The sequence below is a fragment of the Arvicanthis niloticus genome, chromosome 1 (assembly GCF_011762505.2).
Source record: "Arvicanthis niloticus isolate mArvNil1 chromosome 1, mArvNil1.pat.X, whole genome shotgun sequence".
NCBI classification, from domain to species: domain Eukaryota; kingdom Metazoa; phylum Chordata; class Mammalia; order Rodentia; family Muridae; genus Arvicanthis; species Arvicanthis niloticus.
The window spans coordinates 156,494,195-156,509,183 of record NC_047658.1 but is presented as its reverse complement, the minus strand read 5'-3'; the positions used below and the strand labels follow the sequence as shown (position 1 = coordinate 156,509,183).

The following is a 14,989-nucleotide window of genomic DNA, read 5'->3' as shown; positions in this document are numbered from 1 at the left end:
GTCAGTTATTTGCAATTTGCAGATGTTAGAACAGTTCTACATGCTATGCAGAATTTACTGTGTTGGGATCATGTTCTGAGGTATAAATGACTGAGCTGCCAACGGATCCATTTCAAGTCCTCCCAGGTCAACTCAGCCAGTTTCATAGCTTCATGTCTCATTTTTCCTTTAGTCTTACCTGCCTAGGTACTGTGATTCTTAATCCATTCTTTCTTTTTTGTTGTTATTGATATTATTCATATTTCAAATGTCCTCTCAAATGTCTTTGTCGTATCCCATAAATACATAATCTACTCATCTCTGCTTCAGGCTTTACTTTTTTTTTTCTTAGAAGCTAGTCCTAATTCTGAAGTGACCCACGTCTCTTCACCATCAAAAATGTTATGTTTTGTTTCTATCTTTATGAGCATTAGAATACTTTCTTTACCTATTAATCAATAGAAATACCTAATGTCCTTTCTGAAAACTCGGTAATGGCAGAATTTCAAATTTTGGTCCATAATTGATTTATGAATTCTACCTAGTATTTACAATTATTATAATATTTAACACACTAAACAAAATTTAGGTAAATTAGCAGTGTAATTGAAGGTGTTTACTTTTTTTTTTTTAACCAACCTCAATAATGTCATGTGCATGGTTGACACTAGACAGTTGTGACAGTAATGATGATTGGTTGGTTGGTGGATGAGGGGCACAATGGGAGGAAGATGCTCATAGACAGAAGACAGAACGGATAAGTAAGTGATGGTCAGATCAGCAGCTTAGATGTTCTGAATTTCAGTCTTTTGGGGTTTTGTTGTTGTTTGTTTTTTGTTTTGTTTTGGTATGTGTGTTTTCATTTTTCTTTAAAATATATTGAGACAGAGTCTTTGTAGGCATCCTTAGAACTTACTGTTCAGGCAAAGTTGATGCGATTTTGTGGGCAATGAGCCTGGCTGTAGAGCTTTAGGTGGCCATCTGGATTTTGTGCACATGTGACAGTGTGTCCTGTTCTTCCTAGCCTTACTGCTCACTACACCTTCATCTGAAGGTCTCTGAGAATCCCTACACATCTGGAATCATTGCCAGCAGAGACACAGCCCCAAGTATTATAGTCGCATCAGGTAAGAAGAGTGTTACCTTTGCTTGCTATTGTACACAGGTTTATTTTAAAACTCTAGACATCTGTGCTTGGAATTAAATTAGCATATTTTGAAAGCTACCTAAACCATTGATCCTGAGGTGAGTCTACGTAAAATCTCTGTTTAGACAGAAAGTTTACAGTTGAGATTCATCTCAGGAAGTGCATATAGCTGATGTTATTCATTCTTGGCTTTTTCAGAAAGTTTCTCCCACTAATGGCATGCACTCTTTCTAGGTAACATAGGCTCTGAGTTGTCAGACAGTGACATCAGCATGTTTGTATCTTCAGATGCAGGGAACACTTGGAGGCAGGTAAGAAAATACTATGGATCTGGGTTGGACCACTCAAATTTAATGGCATAAGTGTCCATCTAATTTCAAATCTAGAAACCTGAAGATAACATCTTATATAAATACTGACATGAATAATGTGTTTCTTTTTTCTCTTTGTAATGCAAGTTTGAAATGAACCAAGCCAAATTTGTGCAGGCTGATACTTTTATATTTTCATAAAGATATTTCTCATCAAGGGTCCATACACAAACACATCTGCAATAAAGTTGTAAGGGGTTTTGGTGTAAATGAAAGTAGAAACACTGAATCTATCATATCCGAAACTTGGATACTGCATGGTGAATTATACACACAAACTCTTGTTGCTTTGAAGAAAAACAAAAATAGCCATTACCCAGGTGGTGTTCTGAAATGTTTAAATATCATGTGTAAATGACAGAGTCATAACCATCAGAATGCATATGTTCAACGAATACAAATGGAGTCACTTTACACCAATGTACTTAGCTTAACTGCTTCCTGCCTTTCTTCTGAATGAGAATTAGATTTCGACAGCTTATAAAACAGGCATTTAATGAGGTTTAGCTATCATAACAAGGTATGAGCCTAATGTATGACTGTTACACCTCAATAAATATGTTTTAATAAGCCTCCGGTGCTTAATTATCATACAATAACTAGCAATGTAAATTGAAATCTAATGCACAGATGATCATACTTAACAATAAGCTCACTTTGCTTGAAAGGAGAGCTCACTTTGCTCGCAGGAGAGGTGGACATGATAACCTGGTGCTCTTTCTTTAACTTTAAACCTTTAATGGTACTTGTATATTTTGACAAAAGATGACAGAGAAGAAATTTTGGGGATTTAAAGGAAGATGGACAATTGTAAGGAAACATTTGGAGAATAATGTCAAGATGCCATGTTCTTTTTCCTGACACTAACCAAGGCATAAAACTCTCTCCTGCTACAGGCTAGGGTCATTATTAGGAATAAGAATTAATGAGGCTAGAGGGTAGCTGAGTTGTTAAGCTTCTTTCTGCATTTCTGAAGGGCTCAAGATTGGTTCCCAGCACCCATATCGAGAAACTCATGACCATCTGTAACTCCAGCTTCAAGAAGTTCAACACCCTCTTCTGACCTCCTGCATATTACACACACACACACACACACACACACACACACGCACACGCACACGCACATGTGCACATATACATACACACGCACACACGTGCACATGCATGCATGCATTCACACGCACAGGCACATACAAGAATAAAGGGAGAAAAATTAGGTCTATAGCATAACTTACAATGATTCCATTGTAGAATTTTAACTGCGAACACAGAATTTATTTTATATAGAAGAATTCAGAGACACTGAGTGTGTCCATTTGACTTTAAATTCTGTGTTCACATCTTATGAGTCAATATGATACATGTAATCAAAGTTGACAATATTTTCTTGATTAGAATTGTTTGTCACTTTGAAGAACATCTATGAATCAAAGGAGAAAACATTTCTTTGATCAACTGTGGAAACTTGGAGGTATTTAGACAATTACATCTGCATAGGGCAGTACAGTGCAGTGAGTCTTACTTTTACCAAGGATGTGTGTGCGTCCAAATTTTAATATGCAGATGAAGGCATTGTACTAAACTGTCTCCAAGTGTCCTTCCATCTAGATATGTACACTCCCTTATAGCTTCCCAGTGTCCTTACGTAATCTTCAGAGATAGCAATTGGTAAGTACTGCCACAAAGATAAGATTGCAAAGATGAATATATGCTGCTGGTGCTTAAGATTGATTTTGCAGAGTGATAAAGTTGTTATATGTAGTATCAATAGTAGAGCAAAACATTGATTTGTTGCCTCCATTTTCTTAAAGATTTGGGAACCCTATTTCTGTGAGAGGTATTTTAGTCTCCTATGTAGACTGCTTTGTGTACCTTGAACACCAAGTGCAGATGTGATGTCTGCCTGTGTATTCTCCTTTTCCAATGCAGATTTTTGAAGAAGAACACAGCATTTTGTACCTTGATCAAGGGGGAGTCCTGGTTGCTATGAAACACACATCTCTCCCAATTCGACATCTTTGGTAAGGGCACTTCCGCCTTAGGAAAAATGCATATGATTCTTTGTTTATTGGAGCCAGTCTCTGAATCCTATGACTATATTGAAATAAGACTACTGTGACCTATGTTTTTGAAAAGAGGAAGTCTAGGGCAAACGAGAAGGATGGACAAGCATTTCTGCCCCTAAGAGAATAACTGCATTATGGTTTCTAAATGTGATGATGTCGGTAGTATTTCCTTAGTTCTTCAGTACCGTCGCTGGAGAGCCATATGCAGACTCTACCATAATCACTGAGTAGCAACAGTACTTGCAGTCATTCATCCCAAACAACATTGGATGAAGCTTAGTATTTACAAGGTAAAAAGTATCCACAGGTAAAAAGGAGGGACAGTCTAAGGCCTTTTCTGTAAGATGACAGTTCCACTCCTGGGGACTCTATCCCTTTGTGAATCTCACACAGACACTTGCAGTTCATGCTCCTATTCTGTTTCTCCTGTTTCTGAGTCTTATACTGAGGGATGTGCAAGGCCTAATACCTACAGGGTTTTCCAACAAACGTCTTCCTCCATATTGAGAAGTAGTCCTCGGCATACTGAGCTTGTGCAAAGTTTAAAACCTGATTTTTCTTCCACCTTTAATTATATTAGTGACCTCAGGGGGAAAAAACTACAAAAGATGAACAAAGGCAGATGTTGAGGAAAAGTATATACAGAGAAAGACAGAGTGAAGCATACCCTCCTGTTTAGCTGTCTCAGTAGGTACTCAGGCTGCTCCAAACACCATGAACAAAGTAACTCTTGAACAACAGAAATGTATTTCATAGGTTTGGGAGCTAAAAGCACAAGGTAAAAGTGCGAACCAAGTCCATGTCTGCTGAGGAGCCTCTTTCAGATTCCTAAATAGTTCCTTGTTGCTGTGTTTCCACAAGGTAAAAAGGACAGGCAGTCCAAGACTTTTTCTATAAGACAACAGTTCCACTCCTGGAGACGCTACTCTTGCTCTCACTTCTCTCAAAGCATCCATTTTCTAATGACATAGTGATTTAATTTTTTTTTTATCAAATCATAATTTTTACTTTTTAACACAGGGGTTATAAACACAAAAATGCAGGATGTGGGGAAGGGGATGACACAGGAGCATAGGTGTTCAGGGGGAGTACAGATATCTTTCAGAACAGGGTATCAGCTGGGTGAAGGTTCAGGGGTCAGGTCACTATGACTCTGCCTATGATTCACTTGCCCTTATCTAAGTTGGTACCATCCACCAAGGCTGCCTATTTACAAGGTCTATGACTACTCAGGCTGGTAAATTTCCACAAAAACTGCCTATTTACAATAGCTTATAGCCATCTGTTTCAGTGTTTTTCCAGAGACCCAAGACTTTGTGTTAGCAGGCATGTATGTCAGGCCTATTGCTGATTGGGCCTTAAATAGGCTGACTAACTTTGTAAAACAACAAATAGATAATCTGATAGCAAAATCTATTCAGATACATTATCATAAGTTAGCTATGGAGGATCACAAGACTCAAGATGAGGTTGTTACTCTATCCAGGGTGTTTCCAAATCCCATCTCCACCCAACCTAAAAGAGAGGACTTCTGCCCCTAGACCAAGCAGAGAGGGGCCACTCAGAACTCTCTCTTACTTGCTATCTGAATTCTTGCTTAGGCAGAGAGGCTAAGCACTGCAAGGGAATATAAATAAAAGTTAAAAATATGTTTCTGGGTTCCCTGAGGCACAAGCCTGACTGCATAGGGGTTGATGTCAAAAGTATCCCCTCTCCAGGAAAAAGATATTGGGATGGGTATGGCCCTCATGCCTCACTGGACAATGACAGGAGAACCAGAGCCATTACAAGGTCCCCTTTAATTACGGGAGGTCAGGCCTATATCCCCACCTTGGCAAGATTAAAATCACTACCGCCCTTCTATACTTAGAGAAGGGAGGAGATGTCAGGGGCAGCCCTGCTTATACACTGAAGGCCTAGTGATTTAATTTTTATCATGTGGATTTTGAAAAGAACACAGGTATTTATAGTACAACAGACCACCAGAAATGCAGACTTCTCTTGCCCCCAGCAGCCTGTTCTTCCATTCAGTGAGGTCAACCAGGAGTCATATAATGTAAGTGGGACTTTGCAAGTTTATAAGTTGATCACTTAGAGATGGGTTGGTTCAATTTTGTCCAACCTGTAAGACAATCTTTGCCCAGTACTGCCAATAAGATATTATAGACTTGGAGAAAATCTCATGAGGTATAAGAACTTAAAATGATTTAAATTATTTTTTATCATTAGATTATTCCTAATTCACATAGATCTCCTTTATTTTTACCTCAGCGTATCTGGTCATTGATTCTTAAGTACTACTATTCATGGCTTTTGATATAATCAAGTATACTTATTTGTAATGAAGTTTCAATCTGTTATTATTTTCTCAGTGGTAACTAACATCTTTCCTTATCCAGAGATAACATCTTTTCCTTTTGAGATTTGATGACTGTTCAATTGTTCTGACACTAGGTTGAGTTTTGATGAAGGGAGATCTTGGAGCAAATACAGTTTTACATCCATTCCACTTTTTGTGGATGGAGTTCTGGGGGAGCCTGGAGAAGAGACACTAATCATGACGTAAGTGTTATGGGGTGATACTTTCTTACTGAGACATAGCAAACATAGAGAAGCATTTTGCAGCTAGGCCTGTAGGATTTGTTACTGTTAGTTTGGAAGTTGTTAGCAATGTTAATACATCCTAACTCAAGAACCTCTAGCAAAGAAGAAAAAGAATGGGAGCCATTTTTGAAGGCCTAGGCTAAAGAATGGTAGAAAAAAGGCTGTGATCTTAGTATACTCTCTCTTTCTCTCTCTCTCTCTCTCTCTCTCTCTCTCTCTCTCTCTCTCTCTCTATACATATATATATATATCATTATATTATATATATATATAAAAAATATATATATATATATATATATATATATATATAATGTAATGTAATAATAATGTACAAACTGGATATGTAGAAAATTCTAGACCTTTCAGACCATGGCATTTTATTTTCCTCTGACTTTCTGCTGTACAAACTATGAGGCATGTTAAAGCAACTGTGAGAGAAATTGGCTTTGCAAAACTGAATTTACAGTCACTCTTGTCTGAAAAGCAATGATTATGAATTCACAAGAGACTTGATTAATGTCTCAACTGACCATGGGTTTCAAAACTTGGAGTTTGCAATACGAAAGAAACTGTGATATTCACTTCTCTTAGTAGAATGGCCACAGAAAACCTGGGATGGTAATTTTATAGTACTTGATCCAGAAACCAGTAAAAATTTCAAAGTCAAAGTGAACAATTGCTACACACTTCAGTCTCCTCACTTAACACTGAGAAAAGGCAAGAAAAATCTTTGTACACATTCACTTTGTACAATGCAAGCACACCTAGATTAGAAGCTTACTCTGTAGCTTGCTTTTATTCAATTTTTATATTTTCAAAATACTGTTTGCCTCACAGAAAGGTGATCTGAAAGGTTATTTGTAGCCTTCATCCACATTTATGTCTAGTGAATAAATTCTACATGACTGAATAAATCTGCACTGGAGCAGGAGTCACAAAATAAGAGCAGTAGTAATTACTTGGTTCTATGGTCCACTTTCTGTAGAACCTGATGAGAAGATAAAGAATATGTAAGCCATGGGACCAAATATATTAACAAATATATTAATATATGGACCACCTAGGATACAGTCTTTGTGGTTATTTCTTCAGTCATTTTCTAAACCATTCTGTTGCTTTGAATCAAATGCTCTGATATCTGGCTTTATCAATTGCTAGTGACATGATTTTGTTATTTTGTGTTGGAAAAACAACCAAAAATTCTTTGAGCCTCAATTTATCCACCTGTAGAGTGCAGTCAGTGCGAGCATTGTCTTCATAAATGTGCTGAACTTTTAGAAGATGAGACCGTGTGATGTGGATAGTAGCATAGCATCTTCACAGCAGACAGTAGTGCAAGCTGCTGTTAGTACTGTTGTTGTCTTTATGATCATGACCATCTACCACTGTAAACCTTGTAGAGTGTTTGGACACTTTAGTCACCGTTCCGAATGGCAGCTGGTCAAAGTGGATTACAAGTCCATTTTTGATCGACGCTGTGCCGAAGAAGACTACAGACCCTGGCAGCTACATAGCCAGGTAAGAGTTAGAGAAATAGTACTAAACCCTGGGTTTAGGAGTGTTATGGAAAAGTGACTACTTAAAGATTTACGAACTGGAGTTCTCAATTTCACAATGTCCATTTTATTCTTCCACGTTTTATATCTTTCAGCATAAGCAAACACGACACTTATATTCTGTTGCGAAGTTACTTCTGTTTCTCTTTTGTTAATGCAAGGATGTAAGAAGATAAAAATTCAAATGTGCTTCAGTTAGATTTATACCTCAAAATGAAATACAAGCTCAGTACTGAGAGACAAACATCATGTGCCTGAGTGCGGCATAGGGCGCGTGATACAGGCCGAGTGAGGGACGGTTCTTCAGTTTCAACGAGCAGTGCAAACAGAGATAAGGCATAAAATAGTCAACTGATGCTGAGCACGCAATGCCAGAATAGTCCTTCAGTCGATTCACAGGATACGGTAGATGTACCCTCTAAGAGGCCATGACTATATTCAGGCAGTGAAACGTCTTACACTCCATACTCTGACTTGCCAGTGTATGTATACGTGATGTGAAGCGAAGCCACTTAAAACAAAGATGCCTCTTTAGTAAAGTTGGGGATAATATATTTAAAAAACTCTGCTCTAGTTTTTTTTCACAATCTCAAAGGTGCTATATCTGAGAGCGGGTACAACATCAGCAAGGAGCAGCCACTCGATTCAGAGGCTCAACAATGGGATGCTCGCTCACACCACTGCCCTGTTTCTCTCTGCCATGCCTGTGCATCGTAACACTCAAAACTTCTATTCATTTCTTAGAAAAAGACTGAACTTAGCTTTCTTGCTTGTCTGATAGGTGCTCATAGAAGCGGTGCTATAAAATTATGCAGAAAGAAACATAACAAAGTGAGATTAAATGGGTTTTGTGTTTCTTTGCAATACTCTTCTTTCATGTGCTCATAAATGACCAGCTGTAAATCCTTTATAATAGGAAAACTAAACTTAACCATCATAGATTAGGAGGCAACTCATTGGTTGCTGGCTAGCTTACATTCCTACGTGTCCTTCGTCACACTATGCCTAACACATTGATTAAGAAAGATATGCTTAATATATAAAAAGTTAAAGGTAGTAGTAGAAAAACATACATTGTTTCTTGGGGCTGCTTCTGTGTTCATACTTCTTATGAGCCATCAAGAGGGAAATACTAATAGCGTGAATTGATATTAAAGTTTGTGAATATCTCCCCAAACTCCACTGCAGTAGGAGAAGTCTAATCTGTGTGCTTGATTTTGCATATTTGCCGCCTCCCAGGGGGAAGCATGCATCATGGGAGCCAAGAGGATATATAAGAAGCGGAAGTCTGAGCGGAAGTGTATGCAGGGAAAGTATGCGGGAGCAATGGAGTCTGAGCCTTGTGTGTGTACAGAGGCAGATTTTGACTGGTGAGCTTCCATAGTTACCCAACAGAACTGTTCAGCAATGTGACATCTATGAAGCCCTCAGTAAAAGCTTCAGTTTGAGAAAGTGGTAACAAACATAGTGTGAAGTAATAGACCTTATATTTTAATAAAATTCTCTCTTGGCAACATCATGGTTTTTATCAACTATGTGAGTGTGTCTTTCAAAAGAAAGCTGGTTTCTTATCTATATTTCAAAGGGCTTACAAGATGGTTGGCAGTTATTTTCATACGGATTAGGGATTCTTAGAAAAATGGAGAAGCCAGATCTATCTCAGGCTTCTTTAGATAGCATCATGGAAAACACTAATTAGAGTTCTCAGAAAGCAAATATGTTTATGTGTCACATAAAATCTTTCTAGTATTGAGCATCCTTGGTAGGCATAATAACCTCAAAAGGCATAAATCCTTTGTCTGTGAAAATTTCCAGTCTGTGGTGGTCGGCTGTTTATGAGAGCACTGGCTGACATTTAAAAACTCTTTGCAAGAGTGGACTCAATTTGACTCTTTGAACTGAATGGTTAGAGAGCTAGTTTAACCTCGAGAGGCAGAAGAGACAAGAGGAGGTTTCAACTAAATTCAGTAAGCACTAGAGTTCTTCCAGAAGTGTACTAAGGAAAAATCTATATTGAGGTGCCAATGATACTCTTCCCTTCTTCTCTTATTCTTGGGTAGTGTTTAATGTGCAGGTGAAATTGAAAAAATATTTAAGAAGACTATAATTAGTCCATCACACTTTTTTTGTTCTTTCCCTCTTTTTTAAAATCTATTTCAGAATAGGAAGCAATTAATATATATTTATGTAAATGTTAAGAACTTAAAACTTGAACCATATTTATATTATTCATTCTTACCATTGTAATTTTTTGCTGCGTGACTATAACAGGTCACATGTATAGTGTCATAAAAATGCGAGTGACCTACGTGAGACACAGTCTACACATGCATCTCAGACCATTGCAAAGTTATTCTTCTCTAAGGGTAGACCATTAGAGCTGTTCTCTAAATTAGTGGTGTTAAGAAAGCCTGCCAGTTGTCGAACAAGTAACCCAACATTGCTTACTCTTGTTGGTGAGCAAGAAAGACCAAGAGCCAGCATTTTAGCTCTTTGTGCTTATAGAGTGTGTATCAGAGTTTCAGTAATAATGGAACCCAAGGGAGTTCTACAGAAACTTCCCCAATCTGCCCTTCTCTCAAAGATACGTAACCGAAACAACAAAACTATTTTATCTCGACCCTGCACTTGGGACTGAAATCCAGGAAGACACTCATAGGAATACCTACCTTGAGATTTTTTTAATTGGATATTTTCTTTATTTACATTTCAAATGTTTTTTTTCTTTTTATTGAATATTTTATTTACATTTCAGATGTTCAGATGTGATCTTCTTTCTCATTTCCCTCTCACCCAGAAACCCCCTATCCTATCCCTCCTCTTCCTGTTTCTATCAGGATGTGTCCCCACCCACCCGCCCACTCCCACCTCACCACCCATGAATTCCCCCACACTGTGGCATCCAGCCTTCACTAGACCAAGGACTTCCTCTCCTACCTATGCCTGACAATGCCATCCTCCCCTACATACAGAGCTGGAGCCATGGGTCTCTTCTATGTGCTCCTAGGCTGGTGGTTTAGACTCAAATGTTATCCCCTTTCTTGGTTTTCTCCCTCAGACCCCCTTTCCTATCCCCTTCCCCTTGCTGATATGAGGGTGTTTCCCTGACCCACCCACCCACTCTTGCCTCCCCACCCTGACATTTCCCTACCCCAAGGCATTGAGCCTTCATAGGACCAAAGGCCTCTCCTCCCAGTGATACCTAAGTGGCCATCCTCTGCTACATATGGGCTGGAGCCATGGGTCCCTCCATGTGTACTATTTGGTTGGTGGTTTAGGCTACCTTGAGGTTTTAAGTCATCCATCACATCCCTCTTTCTGAAGCCTAATCTTGATCATTTGCTATACTAAATGAGAATTTACAAAGTAAATTGTTGGTATGTTACATTACTAGAAGAACTATGGCACTGTGAAGTAGCCATTCTTCATACAGAGCAAAAATATCCTCTAGAAGGAAATGTAAGAGAAAATGTAGGGTGAGATACCCCCAAATTCTGCCTTTTTCACGAAAACATTTTTCTCTTTGAATATTTCTTCCTAAAACATTTTAACTTAAGCCAATATTTTGGTTTTGTTCAAAAACAATGTAAGATAAGGAGATAAACTAAGCTTCTGTCCCTATTCTTCCCCATGTCTGTCTTGTTTAGATCCTTGAATTCCGCTGGTGACTGGAGTCTGTTACCAGTCCCATGAGCTGAACAGCGCTGTAAGGAGTAGAATATGAGTCTTAAGTTGTGCTACTCTATGGTTTCTTGCTCAAATGGTGATGAAAATATTTTGGAAGGCTCACCATGTGCTTGTTGGGCTTCCTTGAGAGGCTGGATTTTCTATAATCTTACCTGATAAGAGCATAATGAAAGATGCCCATTGGATGTTTCTTGTTAGCCAGGCTCCCTGGATATTTCCCAAGTGACACCGTGTCATTCTCCAGCTTTTGTAGGGTATTTTTTTTTTTTAAGTGAACACTGGGCAATTCTGGGAGTGCTATTCTGTAGTCTTCCTACTCATGCTGGGTTGAACCAGGCCCTAATCCAAAGGGTATATACAGAATTTGCAGTTCCAGCTGTCTGATGACAGACCCCTGAGGCTGAGTCTATTTCTCCTTCCATGTCCACAATGTGCCAGCATCTCACCTCTATTACAAAGATGGGCCAATTTATACTAATGCTTGCCCATTGCTGCCTGTGATTTGTCTGTGCATGTGGAGGTACAATTTGTTGTCCCTTTCTGTGCCCAGTTTTACCTTCCAGAAGCCAAGGATATCAGAGGTCGTTGGAAGCAAGTTTGAATAGAGACTGAGAGGAAAAATAAGCATTTTCAACGCTGTGGCAAGATTTAAGGCTGTTGTTACGAACAGGCAGTACAAACTGCTCAGGACAAAACTTTTCCTTGGGGAAGTGCTTGAGATACTCCTGAAGGGCATTTTCTTTTTGGCTGTAACTCCAAACCATATGGCTCGTACGCAGAGAAACCTGGCTCTGCTCTACTTGTTACAGCCAGATGTTTTGGAAGAACATCCCAAAGACATCACTGGTAATGAGGACCATACGACATGTGGCTGTTTTCACTAAGACTCAAGCTCCTGACACAGCCACGTTACTAATTACTCTCGCTCATTACACGAGACCAAAGCCACTCCTCTATCTTGAAGGCATTTAAATGAGAATGTTGGTTCCATATCATATTTTCATGGGTAATAGATAATATAGAGACAAATTTTAATTTTTAGAAGATGTTTTAGGAAATGCTTATTTTATTGACTGATTATAAGTTGGTTGTTAATTACTATGAAATAGTTCTGAATAAGTTGGACCCCTGGTAAATGTATCATCTTGGGTATTTCCCTAACAGTGACTATGGCTATGAGAGACACAGTAATGGACAATGCCTGCCAGCATTTTGGTTCAACCCATCCTCACTGTCAAAAGACTGCAGCTTGGGACAGAGTTACCTCAACAGCACTGGGTAAGTTTCTGTGGTAGTAGGCTTCATGGCTAACCTTTGATGATGATGAGCAAGGGCCACACTGACATAGTTCTTTTTGATCATACACTGGACTTTTTTTCTTGTAACACAATATATTTTTGATAGAATGTTGTTTCTTGTCACTATATTGTGGCCATTAAACATTTAGCACGTGTGTTTATGTGTGTGTATGTGTGTGAGAGAGACAGAGGGGAAAGTATGTGTGTATGTGCAGGTTACAGGGGTACAGTCCTTTGGAGGCCAGGGGTTGAATTCAGATGTCTTTCTCAATTGTTTCTCGATGGAATATTCTGAGACACGATCTCCCCCAAATATAGAACTCATCATTACATTGATACTCGTGGGCCAATGAACTTTAGGGATTTATCTGCCTCAAGGATTTACAGTGCCACTCTGCCTAGCTTTTTACGTATGTCCCGAAAATCTGAAGTCTGGTACTTCCTCACGGTTGTATAGTATGCTATCTCTCCAGCACAGACATTTAAGCTTTTTGGCTCACATGGTTAATTTCAAAAGAAATATACAGGTATGTTTTATATGTTTAAATGTCCAATTTAGTTCATCACTCCAGTACTGGACCCATTTTCCACACAACTCTGATCTCTGTGTTGTGTAAGCTTCCAAACACTTCTTTGCCTTTTTACAACAATTAATTGCTCCAAGAAAAATTTATAAAATCAGTTTGAAATACTATTGTTATATGATTTGCTATTAGCTGTGTTCTTCTTTAATTTGCCCTTTCACTTAAAAATATATCTTATGTATCTTTACAGGTCCGAATAGATCAGGCTGCTTTCATCCCTTTTATATTTTGTTCTTTTAAATAATGTAGGATGATTTAATTATCCTTTTTCATGGATATTTGGGTTATTCTGATTCTTTTTCATGCCACTATAAACAAAGCTATAATTAACATTCTCTACCACATGCCTTGTTGTTAAAAACACTCCTAGATAATTAGGGTTTCCTTTGTTAATTGAAAGTGTTTCTTTTAGATTATAGAGGAAATTACATTCAGCCAATGGTCTCTTCTTAGGCTCATGTATCAAGCATTGCCTATTTTTCTCTCACAAAGATGAAAACAGCAGTTTCTGCTCACATACTGCTGGGAAGTCCTGCAAACTAAAGAGTCATCTTAAGTAACTCCCATCCTCTTGAAAACCCAGTGGATTCTGCACAGAGAAACTGAAATGGAAGGGAAGTTGAAAAAGATCAATTCATATCCAATGAACAAAAAGACTGACCCTGTTGGCAAGGGCTACAAGTGTGTGGAGGACAAAGTCATACTGTTGTTTAGAAGCCTTTAGAATTAAGAAACCAAGTTGGGACTCAATCCAGTGGTACCTTTAACCCTTGTCTATGCATTGCCAAGGTGGAACAGGATGAAATGCAAAGGGGTCAGGACCATAAAATTAGCCTGAGAGGGTGTGCTTGCTTGCTTCCTAGACACTCCACTATCTCAAGTTTCGTCAGGTTCCAGAGTATGTTGCAGAGATACAGGCAGAAGGTGAACATAGTGAGGTCTTCTAGCTAAAGGTTAATCACAGTGAAGGTTAGTGAACTAACCACAGAGCCCTGCACCTCTGAGAGTACATCCAGAAGCGTGCATCAAAGTCTGGGTTCCTTAATTTGTTTATTTGTAAATGCTTTGCTATATAAACGCTCAGCTTTTGGACTCAGCATATGTGTCTTGGTATATAGCAGTGTTTCTAGGTTCACCCACTTGACCAGAATGAAAATTTTCAGCATAGGTTATTATTATGCCCAATTAAAATGTTATTTTGAGGAGATACTAACATTTTTCTTATCAGCTTGACTGTGCAGAGGTGAAGGGCCTCACAATATCTTCAGTAGTTGATGGCCAGGATTTAGAAAAGACAGTTGCAATAAGAAGTAAATGACTGAAAACAGCACCTAGGTGTCCTCCATCTTTTCTTGGTTCACTGATGTCAGGATTTCTGACATTCACAGATGGAGGCACCTGTCAGCATCTTTCTGCTCTGTATCCTTCTCTTTTTGATCTCATAACTCTTATATATTATCCCAGCCAGAATCCAAGCAAAGAGGATGAACCAGATTTTCTCCCCAGACGAACTAAGAGTGGAATGTAGTTGAAGAACTTTCTTTTCTTTTTTTTTAAATTGTATATTTTACTTATATTTCAGATGTGATTCCCTTTCCCCATCCCCCCCCACCCAGGAACTCCCTATCCCATCTCCCCTCCTCCTGATTCTATAAGGATGTGCCCCCACCCACTCTCCCACTCCCACCTCCCCACCC

General features: G+C 38.8%; 1 protein-coding gene across 6 annotated transcripts in view; it reads left to right on the top strand.

Annotated features, from left to right (window-relative positions):
• Positions 1–14,989, top strand: part of Sorcs1 (sortilin related VPS10 domain containing receptor 1) — a 503,533-nt gene that overhangs the window by 413,406 nt on the left and 75,138 nt on the right. For all 6 annotated transcript variants that reach the window (XM_034507532.2, XM_076924054.1, XM_076924083.1 and 3 more), the window contains exons 11-17: positions 1,004–1,106; positions 1,361–1,437; positions 3,427–3,518; positions 6,018–6,125; positions 7,568–7,685; positions 8,963–9,093; positions 12,575–12,688. In XM_034507532.2, the coding sequence (XP_034363423.1) occupies positions 1,004–1,106; positions 1,361–1,437; positions 3,427–3,518; positions 6,018–6,125; positions 7,568–7,685; positions 8,963–9,093; positions 12,575–12,688 (743 nt within the window). The remainder of the gene's footprint in view (positions 1–1,003; positions 1,107–1,360; positions 1,438–3,426; positions 3,519–6,017; positions 6,126–7,567; positions 7,686–8,962; positions 9,094–12,574; positions 12,689–14,989) is intronic.